Source organism: Buteo buteo, chromosome 3 (genome assembly GCF_964188355.1).
Source record: "Buteo buteo chromosome 3, bButBut1.hap1.1, whole genome shotgun sequence".
Lineage (NCBI taxonomy): Eukaryota > Metazoa > Chordata > Aves > Accipitriformes > Accipitridae > Buteo > Buteo buteo.
The window spans coordinates 27,228,746-27,249,635 of NC_134173.1; the positions used below are offsets into that span (position 1 = coordinate 27,228,746).

Genomic DNA, 20,890 nt, shown 5'->3' on the forward strand with positions numbered 1-20,890 from the left:
AAATCTTGGCACTTCAGACTGTGTTTGTTATCTCAATCAAAACCAGTTCTAGCTCTTTACAATATGTATTAGCATTCAAGGAAGTAAGCATATCCTTGTGATGGATACTTACCTGGGACAAGGTCTGTGCATAAGAGGAGAGTGGGCTGACCTCCTCCACTGCTGGAGGACACAACTTGCAGAAATTCTTCAGCCCGGCCCAACTTACCCTAGATGAAACAGCTTCTATGGTTATGCAGATAGCCTGCTTGAGCTAGGACTGCAGATCCCACCAGGAAGGAGAAGAAAGAAGATTACAGCAGCATCACCTCAAGCACAGGGAGAATGCTGCAGGAGGACTCCAAGAACAAAGACTGGGCCTGAATAGTTAGATAACAAAACAGAACAGATGGGACTTCTTTACATAAATACTGTAGTACAGGGAGTGAACAAGAACCAGGAGAGAAAACAGGGCAACCCAGCCCTATGGCGGGATTATGCCACAGAGAAGGGTCTTAAAACAGCAGCCCTTTTACAAGTTTGTACCAGAAGTGGGGTTGAACCCATCTAGAAAGGGTGGGACAGCAGAGAAATACAGTCTCATTCATCACCTTACAACCTGGTCCCTAAAGATGGAAACAAAGCTTACAAGATCCCTGCTCCAGTTTCTGAATAAGAGCAACATATTTCAAGGAGACGGTGATAGGAAAGACCTGCTCATTGTAAACACCGAAACAGAAACAGATGAGGCTGTAATCATTGTACCTAATGACCACTGACATGTGAAAGCTCTAGGGTTTGTGCATCAGAGAAATCATGACCATCAAAGATAACTCAGAAGTTGATAAGGCATGAACTATGGTGAACCTTTAAGGAAGGATCATGAGGAATTACTTAGGCAGAAAAAAGTCTGTGTTTCCTCAGTGGTGAAATGCTTGTCTGAAAGGCTGAGATTGGGGTGGGTACTGCTACACCACAGCCTGGCAAAGCAGAGAGATGTGGGGCTCCACAGCATTAACCCACAGTCTGAGGTTTCAAACTTCTTGGTTAGAAAAGATTCCCAGATTCAGTTCCCCACAAAAAAGGGTGAAAACTTCAGGTATTCCCATCATTCTGGGAACCAAAGACAGGCCTGGATGCTATACAACATCCCGCACACTGCTTACATCGTCATTTACATGTAACAAGCCACTCTGAAGGACAACACAGTGCCCAACTTCAGGATCCAAGGAGAAGGGAATCAATTTCACAGGTCCGGAGTTTGCTCCTTATCAGGTTGAATTACCAGCAACAAGAAAAATGACAGCATTGCTGAAGTGCTGGGTAAGAGACCAAGATTCATAAAGCAGAAATATCCCAATGTGTGGAAGAACTTGTTGCATGGTGGGAACAAATCCAGCACAGAAAATCACCCTTGCACAGGCAAAAAGGAGGCATAGGAAAGAATGTGCTCTCATGCACCTGCATTTGTAAATTTGCTTTAGTGATTCATGAGTGGAGGGAGGCACTACTACCACTAGCTTTAAAGAATTCCCAAGGAACTTTGATAGACAGACCACTACACAACTCATGACATGAATGATCCCCTCCTTTCTCCTAACCACATTATGGTCAGGCAAGAAAAAATGCTCAGGAGAGAAAGCAAAATTTATTTCATAAAAGTGTTTTTTTTTAAAAAAAGAAAAAAATTAGAAATTCATTTAGAATTAGAAATTAATTTAGTTTTATAGATAGCAAAATAAAAAATAAAGACTGTTTGGAGAATTCTTTGCTGAAGGACCTTAAGAATAAGCAAGATCCCTGCTGAGCCAGCTTTCCTGTTAGATCTATATCTTGACCACATAACATCAGAAAATTCTGGTAAGTCTGACATGCGGCTTGAAGACAGGAGGTGACATCCTAAGGGTTCCCAGTCCTTGACAAAGCAGAAACTTGGATCCTGGGAGATACAGAAATGCAGGACTCTGCATTCTTTGCTGCCTTGCCTTCTCCACCGATTAGCTGTGGTTATCCCATAGCCTCTACGGTGTAAATTCTCAATCAGTTCAAACCAGCCAGCACTGGCTAGATAAATGTGTCATTCTTGACCAAGCTAGCATTTATCCCTTCCACCCCTGACTCCACAATTGCTTTACAGACAGATCTTCAAGCTGCAAAAGCTGGCTGTAGATTTTGAGTATCTAGTATTTCTGAGGTGTTCAGGAACATGTTGTTTACATAGCCAAGAACATGGATGAGGACATTTTCAAAATTTAGATTCTGATTTAATCTTCCTATCTGGAATGGAAAGATATGGGGGATTTAGGCCAGACATGACCATGATTTGTTAGTATTACAACCATACTTGTACATACCATATAAAAAGTGTGTTTCCTCTGATTTACTTTTAAACTGCTAGAAAGTTAAATGTCATAGTTCTTGCTGTAAGTGAACACAGAATACTTTACAAAAAGTTTTCCTTAGCTTGTGTACACAGAGGCAATCCTTGTAACCGCACTTCCCCAAACTGCCAAAACCTCTGTCCTTAGAAAAACACGTATTTTTTTCCAAAGACAGTGTTTTGAAATGGCTCATCAAGTTCTCTCACTGTTCAAAATAAATCATTCTATTTATCATCAGGTCATCTTCTCAAAACATCAGAAAAAAGCTTCTGATGTACATAACCTTTGTTTTCATTCTACTGGTGGAATTAAAGCAATGTCAAGCTTTTTATAGACATAATATTTGTTTTGTCCCTCTTCTGCATGTTTTAACCAGCTGCTAAGATAATCATCAAAAATCGCCAGGGAAATGGATCACTATTAGTGCCACTGAAAACAGCTACATCAAGACAATCCAGTACTACCAAAAAGGCAAAAATTACAGCAGGCAAACATCAGCAACACCACATACTCTTTTGTTTCTTGAGGGAGAGTCACTGAAATAATTTCCCAGATTTCAGAGTTACATCTCTTTTGTATATATGTCTACTTGAGACTAAGCATATGTACATGTGTGCACACAAAATTTTATGTCAGGTATGGAGATCTAGCAAAAATTGAACAAAAATCTTCAGAATAGGAAAAAAGGAACAGTTAATCTTTTAATGCCATTGTCTGCATTCATTAATTCACATGAATTTTCTAAGCTATTGACACCATTCCTCCTTATTTACATACATTTTTCATCTCAGCTGGACTACAAGCCATTTCTATCTAGCTCTCCTCTGCTTTGCTACATCCAAATTTAAAGCAACCAAACATTGCCAGAGGGGTAACTTCTCTGCACCTTAACAAGAATACTTTGATTCAGAGAGATCCAGCAGCTACAGAAACAGATGAACAAGGCATTGACTGGGGCAGCCAAATACATGGAAGAACAAGGGACCTGGATCTCCCCTGTCTAAACCCTAACTAAAGTGGTCCAGAGTGCACTGACAAGCCTTTTTGAAATAACCCAGACTTTAGAGGAGAGCTTTGTAGAGCAGGTCCTGACTGTGAAGTTTCACAAACTGCAGAAAGTCAGCAGTGAACAATGAGAGGCACCAATGACCACCAGTAAGCTCACCAATTGTGGAAGGCTGGTAGTCACTGGAAACCTGCCGTAAGTCAGCAGTAAAAATCCCTGCTAAAGATGACAAACATGGTACACGTCCTCCCTCACAAGAAAGATATGATGGGACTAGAACTAAAGTCAAACACAACCTGATTGCTTATAAATAGGGCAGGGAAAAATTAAATACAAAGAAAACTTGGAGAAAAAAAAATACTGTTTTTCTCCCATGGTCATCAATCAAAATAAAGTACCGTTAACAGCTGCAGATACTGTGCACAGGAGATCTCCATCCTGCACAGTATCTAAATGAATCCTGCACGCAGAAACAGACCAAAATCAAACTAGTATTAACTGTTTAATTTCAGATGAGCTCTGGGGATGATCTACCATGGAAGTAAAAACCTCCCTGGAAGCTTTCAAGCATATTGCCTATTGCAATGAGAAGGCTTTCCGTGCAATCTGGATCATTTCTAGAAGCTCAAAGGCTCCTTGCAAACCACCTTTAAAGTGCCAAAGCCAATATCTTGTTAAAAGAGATACAGCAAATGCGGGCAAAATTCCTCTGACCAACTCTCCTGTAAAGCCTCCTTCCCCTAGATATTGATTCAGTTGTATTAATCAACACATTGAAATGACCTGTGAGAGTTTTCAACTTTGTTTTGAGGGTCTGTTGTTACCAATCAAAAGGCAAGACAAAATATGCTGCTTAACCTAATGACTTCAGGTGATAAATGCAGCCCCCTGAAGGAGCACTACTAACAAAAACACCTACAAGGAAGGATTTTAAGCAAAGACACAGCTTTTTCCAAGGATAAGTAATGAAGCTTTAGCCTTGAGCCACCAAAATAATGTTTTTTCCCAGAGGAAACAGCAATGCCATGATCCTGCCTGAAAAGCTGAGCAGCCTAAACAAGGGAAAGAATCCAAAGTGAGATACATTGGGGAAAGGGGGAAAGTAAAACAGGTTTTGCTCTCCATTCTGCTCATTAGTTTAAAGGTAACTTGAGCATGTCTGCTGCATTACACTCACAGCCTGACCAAAGTGCAGACATGCCCTAAGGGTTTTCATTCCCTGACAGACTTAAGTGGAGACTGCCAGTCTATGAAATCAGTAAACAGTGCAATAAGTTTGTGCATTACAGCACACATAGGTGCACATTGCTCATAGGTGGACTCTGCTCAGCTCTCCTGAAGGAAGAAAACCCTTTAACCCTCCCAACACACAGGTTGTTACTTAAAGGATAGCCTGGTGATGCTGGCACCATGGCAACAGTGGCACCATGGCAACGGTGACAGAGTCAGCAACTTCATGATCCACACAGCTTTGATCCAGCCACACGGAAGTTTTACCAGCTGCTGTAAATTTCTTCGAGATCTTTTATTTCATATTTGCCTAAATGCCTGCACAGACCTCCAGCTTCCCTAAAGCACATTCTTCTCAAAGGAGGTTTTGGTCACTCTCTTCTACCCTTTCCTTATATTTTATTCCTCTTTATTTTTTTGAGCATTATTAAAACAATAATGGTAAATTCCAGGGGTTCTTTAAGAAATAGTTCTGTGTACTGTGACTCAAAAGCAGCCAGTGTTTAAATACGCCTTAGCAGTCAAATGCCTAATGATAAAACTTAGCTCTAGTGTAAATGAATCTATCCGGTTTTCATAGCAATTAACTCCTGACCCAGCTTAAAATCATCTACATGTTGCATTTAAAACATATGAAAAAAAGAGGGAGAGGGTAGATCAAATGACAAACACAGTGAGCAACCTGTCCTCTAAAATCTTTTCAGAACAGAAGCAGTATAAATGCTGGACTCTAGCAAAATCATCAGATACTTTAAGGTGGGGTTTTTTTACCTTACCAATACCCCAAACAATAATCTGTGTATGGCAGAGGAATATTTTTATATATCAGCTTTTCAACTGCTGTAAGAAAGATTTCTTAATTATCCCTACTATGCATTTAGAGGGCAGATAATCCTCTGCATTTCTATGCCTAGATACTTGTATGCAGTTCCAGTATTTAGAGAATTAGGTATCCATCCTCTACTTTCTATCGCATTTATGAAGATTTTTCTCAGGGCTGTTTTTTGTACGTACTTTTCGTTTCCAGGATGTGATGACCAATACAACCAAGACGCTGATCCTGCAAGTGCAAGACTGAAGCAATAGGTGGTTGTATCAGCTTCCTCAAAGTCATTCAGCATCCTGTCTTAGCAGATTAATACATTGTCAAGGATTAACGTATAATCCTTTCAGATTAATATGCTACAGTAACTATTTTTTAACCCTGAGCACCATGTGAATGCCAAAAGAACTGATGAATAGTTGTCTAACTTCATCATTCTTTTATTCCTCATGAGACAAAGGTGGCCAAGCTATTGTTCTTGCACCGTATGCATCTCATTAGGAGTTTGGCTGTGGGAGAGCATGAGCCATTAGGGGATACTGAAGCTGTGGTTACTAGGTCATTCTGGAACCCAGCTGTGTGCCCAGCCCCATCCTATAATGCAGAAAGGGCTCAAAAAAGCCCATCTGTCTCTTGCCTCTGAATCACTTCTAGAGAATCCTCTGCCTTCACCTCTTTAAGGTATGTGGCACCTGTCTTACAGCTCTCAGCCATACAAAGATTTAATGTATAGCTAACTGATAGCCTTTCTGATTCGTGGCAATATCTTAATTTCCTTGGTTCTGCACTGTCTCTTCCTTTTTTTTTAACCTTACGAGAACCACCACGGAGAAAGATACAGCAATTATTTTATGTTGCAGAGTGTAATTAATAGAATTTGTGTAAGAAAATACTCCTCTTACAAGAAACAGGACATTATCATCATGTTTACAATGATCAGACGTGAACAAGACAAGACTCTTTTCAGAAAGGCCTATATCTATCAATGTATAAACATGCATCTATATATGCATTCATATATAAACACATACTATATATAGCATAGAAATATATAAACATACATCACTGATGAGATAGGGCTGAACTATTACAAGCACGTTGTAACTCATTTTGCTTTCCTACAGAAAGTGAAAGATATGCTGAGACTTTTAAAGAAAACCAAAACTCTTTGCCCCTTGTAAAATACTAGATTGGGTTGAAATTATGGTAGCAATTTCTTTTTGAACATCAAGTAGGCACTCCACCCTACCTTCACTTAAACACAAACAGCAGACTTTGTCATAATACAGAGAAAGCCAAAACAAGAAGCATTTTCCCTCCACTACTGGAGATAATGGCCAAAACATACATTTCCATACATTTCCCCTTCCTATGACTAATGAGATAGCTAATGAAGTGCCACCTATCTTCAGCCTATAAAGTGTAGAGTGGTTATAGTACAGAACTAAATTTTAACAGTACCTCAGTTCATATTTAAATATTTCTCTTAAATGTGACCACTGAAAACATAATCCAGATACTGTTATTACTCTCAGTGTTCCAGTTCTGTATTAAGGAGACAAAGGGAAAACCCTGCACAATTCATGTACGTTCTCCCAGAAGCGTGCTTTGCTGACATGGAAATACTATCAATCATGATTCAAACAGGTGTGCATACATGCACCAGACTAATAGCATCTGTTCAGGTCAGTTCTGCAAACGAGAGGCATAATCCATGGAGCTGAAGCTTTGCCAAGCAAGGACAACAAAAGTCATTTAACGAGGGATACGAGAAGGCTTCTTTAGGCCTTTGATTTTCTTCAACTTTGCCAAGAAGTGCTTTGTCCATTCTTGCTGTTACAAGATTGACTGCTGATGAACGTGTATTTGACCAAAAGCTGAAATATATTTGTATTTCCGGGTTATACCAAACTTAAGACCCAATGCCTCCTGTTTCCTGTAAATGCTTCGTGCATTACAATGCTTAACTGTACTTTTCCTCTGTCGTTTCAGCCTATCGAGGAGTCTCTCATCCTTTTATGCTGCCCCATTATTGCAAAGGCCTTAAACTGCTCCTGCCATTTAGTCTCTCCCCTGAAACCTCTGAGCTCAGAAGCTGACAGGGCAATGTGATTCATCATCTTGTTCTTATTTTATTAATTATTAAATATTTGTGTAATGGAGTAAGCATTGCAACAGCAACAACAACAGTGAAGTGTTCTACCTGTTAGGATCATGGACACCAACTGGAGTGGACCAAGGTTTTGTTTAATCAAGTACTGGTTGATGGCAGAGAATTCAGGAGAATTTATGATCCTCCCCTAATGCAGAAAGTCTGCAGTCAATGTGCACATCAGAGAAAAGGAGGGATTTGCATCTTAACCTTAGTTGATACAAAACTTACATCCCATGGCATGCAGTTTGTTAATCTTTCCACTTCTGTCCTAGAAAGATTTCCATATAATGTCTGATTCTGCTGAAATTACTAGCAACCCAGTCACTAAAACCTTTTGAGCAGATCTGAACCTGTAAAAAGTATACCTCTCTTTACTTTTACTCAGTCAATTGTCTTAGTATTATCTTCTGTTTGATGCCCTGAATTTTCACTGGTCAGTAATATGGTAAACTGTGTTAAAGAATTATTTTTTCTATCTGATTTGAAAAGTATTGCTTTTCAGTTTTGGGGAGTAGCCAGCTGTTCTAACAATCTGCTGCTGTAAAATACCACAATAAAATACACTTCATCTAATGTTAAGCTCAGCAAGAGCTAGCCTTTTGGCATTCCAAGTTATTCTTCACCTCATCTAACCCTTATGAGATCATGAAATAGAGATTACCATAAAGAGACAGAAAAGGCTGATAACCCAGATAAGACAACCATGCTTTTCATTGTCACACTTAAGCGGCAAATTTAACAGGCAAACTGATGGTTTGCTATGTGTATCTGGCACAAAAGGAGTTGGGGTCCGAGCTCAGCATCTGCCTATGTCTATCTTCCTCCCAAGTGCTAGATGCCAGTGGGTGGGCCAATAGCCAGATCAGGCAGGAACTGTTACTATAACTGCCTTGCAGTATCAGGACCTCTGACTAAAGGCGGGAGAGGAGGCAATTCCAAACTCCTCACAGGTGGACCATGACCTCCCACAGCAGTGGCTCAGTGGTGGCTCAGCTGGCATTCAGGAGGAAAAAAAAAAAGCTGGTTCCAGCAGGCAGAGTGTAAAGTTCCTAGCAGTTGGGGTCCACGAAGAAAAGGAAAATTGACTTGAGTTTCCTGGAGGCAGATAAATTGGCACTTTATGTGCACCACTTCATAATTCTTACCAAAGTCCAAATTAACCAGGCTGATACTTTCAACCCCTATCAGTTTGTTCTCCCTCAAAGTGCAAAAGAACATAGTTCAAAGGACCACAAGCAACTATGGCAACTAAGTTGCCACACATAGTGGAGACTAAGGCAAGAAAATGGGGCCAAAGGCAGATATGTTGCAGGCTACATCAATGTGTTTCCATGCATCACAAGAACTGAAGGTCTTTTCAACAGTCAGCTGGACACTCAGTCTGAAGCCATGTGCTTAGGTGTTGCCCTATACCACATAACACCTTCACACTCCAGACCAGAAGACTGACAGCAGAAAATATCCCCTGAGCAAAATGGGAAGCCAACAGTGAACTTTTCCACATAGACATCAGGTAGGTGAACACCCACCCAGCTGTGCACTCTGAAGCCACCTCCACAACTGGCTCAAATGACCCAGATGGGAACTGGCCCATTGTGCCAAGACTGATCATATCTGGAGTACCTTGCTGTAGAGGGGGGTGCTGGGTAGGATGCTGCACACATTCTCAGCAACTGTTCTTTCCATGCTAGATTGCCCAAAGGCCTCGGGCTGAACACTGCAGATTGAGGACACTGTCAGTTCAAGACCTGTGTTTTTTGAGTGCATCTTCAAACCTCTTCTTGCCCCTAGTATCACTGCTATAAGAGAACAGATCCTATGCATGCTGCTTTACTTATACACAGAAAGCACACATATTGCTGCAAGGGTTCAAGGATATTGTCAGAACCAATGAGGATGCCTAGCTTAAGAGGAATGTTTTAGTGAAAAGCAATATAATGCATTTTTCCATTGTTAAAATCTATAGAAACACCTGAAGTGCTTATGTTTCTTGTCAACATTATCAGATGTAAAAGATTTTTCTGTCATGATTAATTCAGAACTCTGTGGAGGATATCACTAATATCAAAAATAGCACAGGAAACTTTGGGATGTGTAATCAAGTATTTTTTAAAAATCTGTTAGCAAAAATAGCAAGTTTCCATCAACCTCTCTCCCGCATGACATTTAGTTTTGGTATTTCTGTGCATGTATAAAGTCCATTTCCTATTGTATTTCCCATCTCACAACTCCTTTGGGAAAACCTAATTCATAAACAAACAATTCCCAGACCAGATAACTAAATCTCCCTGCTGACCCCTTTCCATACAACCCAACAATAATAACAGAGACAGAGTCTCTGCATTGCCATTCTCTGGTGTGTTTATGCTGTTTTAGTAATGATGTAATGGAAAGAAATCTACATGCTATTATTATCATTATTATTATTATTATTATTATGCTAAGGACTGCAAGGAAGAATTGGTATTCTTTAAGGTTTTATTTTTCCATTCAAGAACAAAAGTCTTTCCAGGGCTTTCTAACCATTCACTGTTATAAAAGGTCAAAATATTCCATCAGAAACCTTAAAAAACATGACACTCAAAAAAATGTTTTTTAAAACATTAACACAGCTAATCCATTTTGAGCAATGCCTTTTATAAGCAATGTCACAAGGTTACACACTTAGCCCTATGGGCCTCAGCAGTCCCTGCATGTCCCATGCATGGGAAGACAGTGACAGAAGTGACTATAGTTCACTATAGTCTTTGGCCTCCCATTCCCTCAGAAAGGGTGAGGAAGCCTCTGCAAGAAGAGGCTGAACTCTGCCCTCTTCCTCTCCATGCTAGCCATGGATAGAGTGAGAACAGCTCACAGTCATCTCCTGAGATTTTTTGAAGCCTATGTGATTTCCCTGAGCACCACATATATCAGGGACAGGACATAAACCATTCAGTCTGCCTCCCCCAGAGCCCTGTGGGGCTGACTTTTGTTGAAAGTCAAAATCTAATCCTTGAACAGGTGTACAGAGTGGGATTGAGAAATGAAGGCACTTGAGATTTTGCAAAGATTGGTTCTGAGTTGGGGACAGAGAGGAAGAGAAAGACAGGGAGACCTGTTTCAGACAGCAGCGGCTTGCTAACATGAGAAGTTTCTGAAGAAAGCAACCTGCAGTGTGACACCAAGTGCCTATCAGAGAGGTCAATGATCAGGATCAAGATTTGTGAGGCAGTCTGGAGACATTTCACCCATGAATGTCTTTAAGAATCAAAAAGGCAGCTAGCAATCCAGATCCTGAAAAGAACAGGGAACCAGCAAGGGAGAAGAATGTGGCTATTTTGCTCATTTTTGGAAGCCTAGCCTTAGCTAGCTTTGAAACCTTCTACATTAGTATGTTATATAGTGCACAGTTCTCCATGTAATTTTGGCATTTACATCAGTACATTAGCAACGGAAACAATTTCCAAACCAGATCTCGTTCTTTTGTCTTCTCTTTGTCACACTTATGATTCATCTCCCAGTCTCAGCTCTCCGTATGTAAGTAACTCCAATAGACCAAATAAAACCATGGGAGACTAGGAATCTATTACGCAGAGGAACCAGTGAACCTGCATCCTCTGCAATTCAAAATTCTGTTAGTTTTGACAAAATCTACTTTTAAATTGTAATTTTCTACTGTCAAGTATATAGAGACAATTTGTCAAGGGTAGGGGTGAAAAAGTACCTTCCAAAGACATACTCCAAGCTAGTGGTTCTGCAGTTAGCTTTATGTTCAAGAGAATGACAATACCAAATGTACATGATGCACTTCAAATGGAAATTCTGATGGATAAAAGGAAACAAACTAATTCAGAGCATCTCTTAGGGCTCAATCTATCAACTAATGTCTGCTGATACTGGATTTATTATATCGAGTACAGATGAAACTTGTGCTGCAATACTACCCCCAAGTTGCAACACATAACTTTATGTACTTCTTTGTGTGACCATGACATGCCCAAATGCTGTGTAGCAGCCATTTTCAATGGACACACAACTGCAGCCCTATGCAACACCTCTTAATGTACATACTAAAATTTTCCATTACCTGGAGATTCAAAATCTCCAACAAGTCTCAGCTATTCTTACAAGACAGCTTCCTTAAATTGCATTAGTGCCCCAGGGAGCCTGTGCCACTTGGCTTAGTGGTCATGTGGCACACAAAGGAGTTGTTATGGAGACTGATGTCTTCCCAACAATTATATGGTGTAATTAGTGTTGGATGCTACAACGTAACTATCAAGCTGTCTCCATGGAAACCATCCGAAAACCTATACTTTTAAGATTTCAGCAACTGATCTTTTTTATAGACCCTTAAGATGCAGTTAAGAGCACAGTGATTGCCTTATCTGCTCGTCAAGCTCAGCTGAGAAACACATTTTCTTTTTCAAGGTATTTGCATAGTCCCCATGATGACTCACAGGAATCAAATATATGTGTCAAGAATAAATGTCCATATTTCATTCAGTGAGGACCAACCACAAATCAATAAGGATTGTTACCATTTTTAATTATCTTTATGCATATGTGTGTGCATATCCACATGCATAAGAGTATACAAGGTGCGTAGATGGAAGAAGCTCACTCCTACTCTTATGAGCCCCTTCTTGGCATACTTGAAAGCTTTATGGACATGGAAACTCCCTCTCTCAGATCAGAGATGCACTTCAAACCACACTGGTACCGCAGAGAGCACCTACCAGCAGAGTCCAGCCAGGTCTAGCACACAATTCTCCCTCTCTTCCAGAGCTTTGGCTTGTGGCTGCACAGTTTTTCCAGGTTGGGTGAGCAGAGATCTTGAGACAGACTTGCACGCAGTGCAGGATCTTTGCCGAATAAAAATGCACTGTGTTTATGGAACTCCAGTGGGAGTTTATGACATTTTTGCATAAAGCTTTATGAGGTCCAAGCCAAGAAAGCAATGTGATTTTCAGCCAAGAATCTCACTGTCACTTTTGCCTGAGCACAGCAGCATGCAAAGAAGACACTACTTCAGTCTACAACATAACCAAGTGGGCAAGTGCTAGATAACCAAACACATTCTTGTTCTGGTTATGATATCTGTATAAAATTTTTAAACATATCTTTTAATCCAGAATCCTCTCCCATTAGGGCAGAGGTGAACAAAGAGCCATTTGCTTCAGAAGGTACCAATGGCAGGACTCTCTTAGACTGGCACTTATTTCTTCAAGTAAACGGCCCTCAGCAGAAGTACGGAACTAAAATTCTGGACCAGAATATTTTATAGCACTTGCATGCTAAGCAGCAGTGAGAGAGGAATTAAGATATATACAAATATGAGCGCATGCTTTAGCAGAGGCTTTAAGACTGCAAAAATGTGGAAAAGCATGAATTTGTTTTATTTCTCTTGGTTGGTTTGCCCCTGGAATTAAAGCAGATAAAATTCTCATGTGAACTGCTATGTCTGAAGAGAGATGCAGTGAGCATAACCAGGCTACGAGCCTCAGAAGGCTTGCAGTTGTGGCCTCTCCATTTCATGAGAAGCAGGAAAAAGATAATTTCTGCTTTAATAAAAAACATCAGTACTTTTCCAGTCTTTAAGAGGGATATCATCCATTTTTTGCGTTGACATGAAGATGAATCTAGTCTATCCATTTTCTTCAAGACACCATGGGGACCAAAGAAGCAGATACACAGACACAAAATATAACATCAAAGACCACAGGAGGCATTCTGAATAGCTGTTATATATTTTGGGGGAAGACTGTAACTGCTGGCATATAAGTACAGTGGGCTACAGTTAGGTACACAGCACCCACAGATAAGATACTCTTTCAGACACTCCCGCAAAATTACTTTTGCAATGTCTGGCAGTCAGCATTGAACATAGGGTGACCTGGGGCAAACACTTCTAAAGTTAACAACCAAAGAACCAAAGCAGCTGTCAGGGGATGCTTTTATGTATTGGGGAGCCTCCAACACTGTTCAGATACACTAAAGATTACATAATGGTGCATAGGATGGCCACATAGAAAAGAGCTGCATACTCCTGATCAGATTAATCCAAATTTTCTTCCAACCAATCCATAAGAAAACCAGTATAAAACTCAATGCAACTTGATTTCAGTTATCCACCTTCATTTCTTCGATGAGGGAGGAAGAAAGAGAGAATCCAAAGTCCACTGACCTTCCCATTTATTATTCCTCTTTATAACAAGCTGTCTCAATAGGTTCCTATTGGAAACAAGCTGAACTCCCTACTACAAGTTTATTGGGATAACACTAAACATGATATGGGAATATGAATTCATAAATAACCAGTATCTTGCTGAAGAAAAGCTCTGAATTACCATTTTTCCCTTATATTAATGATTTAAATTATTTCTGCTACTTAACTTTTAGAGACCCTAACAGGTTTCATCACCAGATATAGATTGGCAGCCTTAATCTAAACAAACTCAGTGACAGCACTGTTAGAGCTCATTAGTGTTCTCACCAGATGCTTCTGTCTGTATATACAAGCATCTCCAGGGTTTTTTTTCCAGTACATGACCCACGATACCAGCATAGCTTTCAAATTAAGACAAGAAATCTCAGTACAGTTTCAAATTCTTGCTCTTCTGGGGACTAAATCTGTGCAAGGCTATGACAAAGCATTCCATATTTCTTGGGCTTCTTAAAAGCATTTTTTTATTGTTTTACAGATCACTTTAGTGATTTTTTGGCATTTCTCATGAATCTATACAGCTATGACTAACACACGCTATTTGCTTTCACAGCAAAAGTGCAGAGAGCATTTGTCGCTATAAATATCACACAGGACTATATACCCAGATGAAACCTGTGCTTTGTCTGTCTGCACAAAGCAATGCTTTGACACGAAAGCTGTCAGAAATCATTACAGGGAAGAATTTAAAAACCTCATACATTGATTAAGTTGCTGCAGCCAAAGTATCATAAAAACAAGTTACAACCCAGCTCCGTTTTTCACATGAATGAAAAATTAGAGGGCAGGGAGGCCAAATATGTGGGCTTCACAAAGAATGTCTCCTTGAATCTGCAAAGCAGGCCCGATCAGATCTCATGGTTAGTTTATTGGTCTATCGGCACTTAACAAGAAATGAAGTGGTGGCAACGATCTCAGCCCCAGCTCATCAGTCACATAGGTACAAAGCATCCAAATGGAAAACAGATTTTCTGATTCTCTGCACCTCCCTAGAGACCTGCACTGCTGTCTGAGGACTACAGCATTCTCCTTTCTTGGCTCATTTGCAAGATAAACATATTCTGGCCTCAAATGCTGCTCCCTTCCAACTGCTGGTGAAAACTCCAGTCAGTCTGAGAGATTAAGAGGATGATCTAGGGCACTACTCAATCCAAGAAAAATGCTCATGTGGGAACGCAAAGCTGTCGTTGTGAGCAGAGGGCGTTTTTTCCACTGGATCTCATTCTGCAAGTCCAGATTCAAATACTTGCTATCTTTATTCTTTATCCACATTAACTTCCTTCCTTTTTTTTTTTTTTAAAAGGGAGTCACACACCTGGATTTAAACATTTTTACAGTACTAGTTAAATACTGTTTTTCTGCACTTATGATGACTTAAGATGCGATTGAGACAGCCCTCATACCCAGGCAACGTTGGGCTGGATCAGTATGTAGTTTTAACACTTCCAAACACCTGCAGGAAGCAGCATTAGTGATCAGATAGATAGGACTTTTCTTAACAACCCCATCTGTAAATTTATAGTTCCTTATAGTTACAAGATACCTTGTGAGAATCTTGAAGGAGCTGGTAGATCAGCCCCTACCCTTGCAGGCAAGCTCCACTTCAGCTCTTGCTCTCTGCCTATCTGCGTCTGCAGTCTCTTTTGATCCTTGTTCTAAAACTGACATACAGTGTTCCCAAATTTTTTAAGCATTCACTGACTTCTAACCCAAAATCAGCTGCATTTCAGCATTTGGAGCAGCTGTCCTTCCACGCTCCTCATGGTGCCTCAGATGGTAATGACTGAGCCCTAAAATCATTCTTATAGCAAGCTTTAAAACACTAGTGAAAGACATCAGGGAAACTGCAAGTTTTGATAAAATTATTAGTGCTACAGTCAGATATCATGTCCTTAGTACTTCTTCCCCTCTTTGAACTCAATTCAAGACATATAATTTGAGCACTGGTTAGAAGCTACAACAGGAAAAGGACTAATTTACTCTGTTACAAAACCCTTCCTAAGCAAGATAATTAAACCATGCACATTAACAAACACAGACTTTTAAAGCTGAAGAACAGATTAAATTATCACAGTGACACAGGGACAAATTTTTAGTTGCTATAAAGGCAAGTAATTTCATTGACAACAGTGGCTAGAACAAACTTTGTCTAACTTATGTCTAGAGTTGGCCAAAACCCCACAAATCTAGAAACCCTTGAACTTTGGGAAAGCTTTGATCCAGTCCAGACTTTGTGGCTCTGATCCACTTCAGCTGGGAAGGACCCAAATCTGCTTAAAATATATTTCACAACACATCTTTGTCTGCATTTTTTTTCAGATAGGTCATAAATACCACATGTAGAACCATTTCTCCTCATTCACAACACCTATTAGCAAAGCCAGCTATTCCCATCTCCAACCCAGAATGTTAAAAAAAAAAAAAAAAAAGCAGGATTTTAGATCAGTTGACTTGCTACCAAAGAGCAAGAAGAAAGCTAAGGTACTAAAATATGCACAGTCAGAATGTTTGGAAGAAATTCAGACTGGTGAGAAACTCTATGTGACTTCTACAGTGCGGAACAGCTTGCAAAGCACAAAATGAGACATATTACTCCCTTCTTGTTATCCCCAGAAAAACCAAAGACTCATTTGACTACAGTTTCTAAACAAGTGTATTATGCAAGTCTTTTTTTTTTTGGTAAGGTGACAGTTTCATTCACTGTAGTAGGAAAGCTGTGATCACAAACCACATAGGAAGGTTGTGGTTTTCAGATGACCTAGCTGGGACTGATGAAACTAAGTAAAATCTAACCAGGGAAAAGGAGTCTGACAAGCTCTTCTGACTTCATTTACCACTGATAATTTAACAAATGAGCTGTTAATAACTTAAATCAAGTACAGCCAGACCCTAGATCCACAGATCGTATGATAATTCCAGCAGAAATGGACCTTAGGAGGTCAGACCGGGTTGCTCAGGGCTTTGTCCAGTTGGGTCTTGAAAACTTTCAAAGACAGAGACTGCACAGCCTCCCTGGGCAACCTGTGCCCCTGCCTGACTTGTCCTCCGGGTGAAAAATGTTTCCTTATACCCAATCTGAACTTCTCTTGTTTCAACTTACACGTGTTGTCTTACACATCCCCCACCATGCACCACTGTCAATAGCCTGGATCTGTCATCTTGATAATTTCTCCACAGCTACTGTGTGGCTGCTGTTAGTTAGGTGCTCCCAAAGTTGTCTCTCTTTGAGGCTGAACGAGACAGGTCCAGCAGCTGTTCCTCACAAGGCAAGTGCTCCAGCCCCCTGACTTTCTTGGCAGCCCTCTGCCAAACTCGCTCCCATTTATCAATGCCTTCCCTGTATTGAGGTGCCTAAACCGAGGTTCCCTGGTCTAACAAGTGCTGAGTAAAGGGTGCGATCATTTCCATTAATTTACTGCCTGTGCTACTGTTAGTACAACCCAGGATGCTTTTGGCCTTCTTAGCTGCCAGGGCAGACTGCTGGCTCATGTTCAGCTTGCTCTCTACCAAAATCCCCAGGTCCTTTTCCACAGCCTCTATTATTGTCAGGGGCTCTTCCTTCCCATGTGCAGGGCTTCACATCTGTCCTTGTTGACTTTTCCAAGATTTCTGTTGGCCCATTCCTCCAGCCTGTCCAGGTCCCTCTGGAACGCAACACTGCCCTTCAGCATTATTGACTGGTCCTCCCAGTTTGGCATCCTTTGCAAATGTGAGTACACTCCATCACCTCTGAGTATTCAACAAAGATGTTGAACAGGATGGGTCCCAAGACAGACCCCTGTGCTACTCCAGTTGTCACAAGCCTTCAATTAGAGCAGGAATCGTTAACCTCTACCTTCTGAGCCTGATCATCCAACCATTTTTTTACCCATCTAACTGTCTGCCCATCCAGACTGTAACAGTCTATTGGATATAAGAACATGGTTGGAGATACTGTCAAAAGCCTTGTTAATGTCAAGGCAAATGACATCCACTGCTCTCCCCTGCAACGGTAACAGTGGGAGTTCTGGTGCTGAACTTCAGGGAACTAGTTTTAACTCTTGGCTCAGGGAAGACAACGGCTGGTGCACACACACTCAGAAGGAGTATTCTTCTCCAAAACACCTTAAAGTATAGATTTGTATTACTGGGATTCAGTAGGCCAAATCCTTAGCTGCAATAATCAGCTTAGTTCCATTAAACTCAGTCTATATACAGTATTTCATCTCAGCTAACAATCCTGGCTTATTATGTACCTGATATTTGTTGCCTCAACTCTACATGCAGGTTGCACAGACAGGCCCTAGGAGAGTCAAATAGGAATAGCAAGGGAAACTAGAGAGATGCAGAAATTCCTCAGTTCTCCTGGGAGAAGCACAGATTCACTGTGTTCCTGTGACAGTCTTTCTCTTACCTTTGCAAGGAAACTCCATGCTGCATATTGCCCTGAGGTTGTGCTGCTTTTTAGCTTCACTGTGTGCAACATCAGAAAGAATCCCAACAGTCCACTGCAAGGAATGGGGAAAGCTCGTTAATAAAAAGTCTCTTAATTTCAACTAAGCAACCTCTTACAGGCATCTTGGTTTTCCTAATGCAAAACTGCAGTGTTAATCCCATTTGGAGAAAGAAAGCTGGTGGACAAAGAGCTTACATTATGTCCAGTACATCTCGGGTTTTGTTCAGTCAGTGACTACAGTCTGAGTAAAGTAAGTCTGGCGCTCTTATGGCTGGTCTCTAATGCACTTGCATAATCAGAAAAGTAGAGATTATTGGAAACATGAGGTGAAATATTAACTTCAGGCATTCAAATGGCTCTGAATAAAGGCAATGCTAATTTCAACAGGAGCCACATGTGTTTGGCAAGCAACTCACTTCAACCTCCACAGAGCCTTGAACTGAAAAAATAACCACTGGAAAGTTTCTGCCTGAAGCTTTCAAGCTGTTTAAACTTCATGAAGCCTAAATTCCAATTAGGAAGTGAAATACATCTCTACTGTATAACAAATAGACAGATGACTCAGTAGTGCTGGGAACAGAATACTCCAAAGCTCTCTGCTGACGATTAAGGGAATTTTGATTCTTAAGTCATATAGGACAGTAGTCCCCAATGTTTCCGTAGCCAAGACTACTCTTAAGGAAACTCTGTTCCACATCTAGCTGGACCTCACAGAGCTTACAAGCTTTGGCTCTGGATTTTGTTTCACTTGTGACATACTTACAACCTACTGGTTGTGAACCAGTGAAATAGTGTAAACCAGCAAGCAGGGAATAGAAAAGGACTTCAAAATATGTAAGGCACAAATTACTGTGTGGCTGGTTGAGAGGTGTAAGAGATTACAAAGTACTGTGGCAAGCTGCGTGGAAAGGAGATAGGATCAACACAGCATATAGTAGGTGAGGCAAAAAGTGCCTTGGTATTTGAAGAGGGTATGCTGTTCTGGATAGTGATGCAATGCAGTTGGTCACCTCTCTGCAATAGCAGGAAGGGTGGAAGATGGCAGCTCCCCACGTCAGAAGTTCCATGCTGGACTCCAGCACCTCAGCCAAGTGCTGTTCCCTGCTCAGTACATGTGGCAAAGTTGTGCCTCAGCCACATGTCAGTACAGGTGTTTTTGATACACCAAACAGTAGGGTAAGATAACTGCCCAGGAGTAGGAGGTACTACGGTTTCTCACACTGAGCCTTAATATGAGACCCCAAAGGACTATCCACTGTGTCTGGAGCCAAGAAAGCAGATGCTGCTTTGATGATAAAAGATAGGCTCAAGCTCAGCTCCTTGTTGCAGAGGATGAAGTGCTGAACAGTAAAGCATTCCACTCTCAGAAGTCAGTGAGTTCAGTGAAGCAGCATTGCCCAAACTTTTGAAAGTCCAGTAGCTGCCTTAAGTTTGTTTCCACATCTTCTGCCCTGCTGAGAAGGACTTTTAGTCAGAGTGATTTGAAACTGTTTAGTGTAATTCAGATATAAAAAGTGAAACAGCTAATTGTAATACCTGAAATATTGATGTCACAATTAACACCAATTTATTTCATTAAATAAATGGAGCACTTTGGACCTTACTACTAATGCTTCAGACATTCTGCACAGGTTGCAGATTTAGCTGCATCAGTTACCCTTACTTTACCTTGAATAGGTTTTCCTCCAAATCCTTTATGTCTACAAAGACACTAGACTACAAGATGTAGGAGAGCAACTGAGATGCTTGTTTCTCCACCTAACTATTCCTTTCCAATTGCTGTAGCGTATAGTGCTATCTACTACACACGTACTGAAGCTGGGGCAATGGAAACAGAAGTGGGAAGCTACAACAGTGGTAAAATTCTAATGAAGTGAAAGAGAAGAATATCTGGGCTAGACAGATATCCATTAATGCCTGCAGTTAGACCTTGCCTTCAAGAAGAAATAGATTTTACCTACCTAGCATGGAACAACTTATTCATTAATACCTAACTGCAAGTTACTCATAGTGTGGATAGTCCACCCTTGAAAAAAGCTACTTTCGTACCAAGAAACTGTGTACATAGGGAAATTATTTAACAATCATTTTTAATATCCCCTTTTAATGGAAAATCCAGATACAAGTAAGAAAATACCTAACAGTCAGGAAATATTTTTGCCATCAGTTAGCAGGAAAATATTTTTTCCCCTCTAAAAAGAAAATAGGCAATTTGGCAAAAGACTGGAGGGGAAAGACAGGAATAACTTTTTTTTTTTTTGAGATAATTAAGACCTATAGGAAACATATTTACGTTGCCCTGTGAGTATGACACTATTGGGCAGTGAACTTCTGCTACTCAAAATAAAGGAACACTTGTTAAAGCTTTTCCCTTTTACCCAAAAAAAGCATTCTGCCAAATAACAAGATGTACAGGCAAATAAATCCATGTACATCCATATACTGCTGAAGACTAATGCTTCGTAATCATTGCAAACAGCAAGTTTTACAAGGGCTAATCCACTTGAGAAGCATTTGAGAGATGCTATTTATCAAAGCTTTGCTACGTTAGGTAAAAATTATTTTACTGGTGACTGGGAACTTTCCTGATCAGAATGCACTCACTCAAATAAACACATACACTTCCAGCACATTTGAATCTCAGGCCTTCAAATGCATACCCAGACATATGCACAG

At 40.5% G+C, this 20,890-nt stretch overlaps 1 protein-coding gene across 15 annotated transcripts in view; it reads right to left on the minus strand.

Annotated features, from left to right (window-relative positions):
- SLC35D4 (solute carrier family 35 member D4) overlaps nt 1–20,890 on the minus strand; it is a 104,775-nt gene that overhangs the window by 54,521 nt on the left and 29,364 nt on the right. For 9 of the 15 annotated variants that reach the window (XM_075023133.1, XM_075023130.1, XM_075023139.1 and 6 more), the window contains exon 13: nt 18,173–18,266. In XM_075023133.1, the coding sequence (XP_074879234.1) occupies nt 18,173–18,266 (94 nt within the window). Of the gene's footprint in view, nt 1–12,292; nt 12,419–15,796; nt 17,424–18,172; nt 18,267–20,890 lie in introns of those variants that run through there. The other 6 variants (XM_075023128.1, XM_075023127.1, XM_075023125.1 and 3 more) reach the window with 2 other exon arrangements.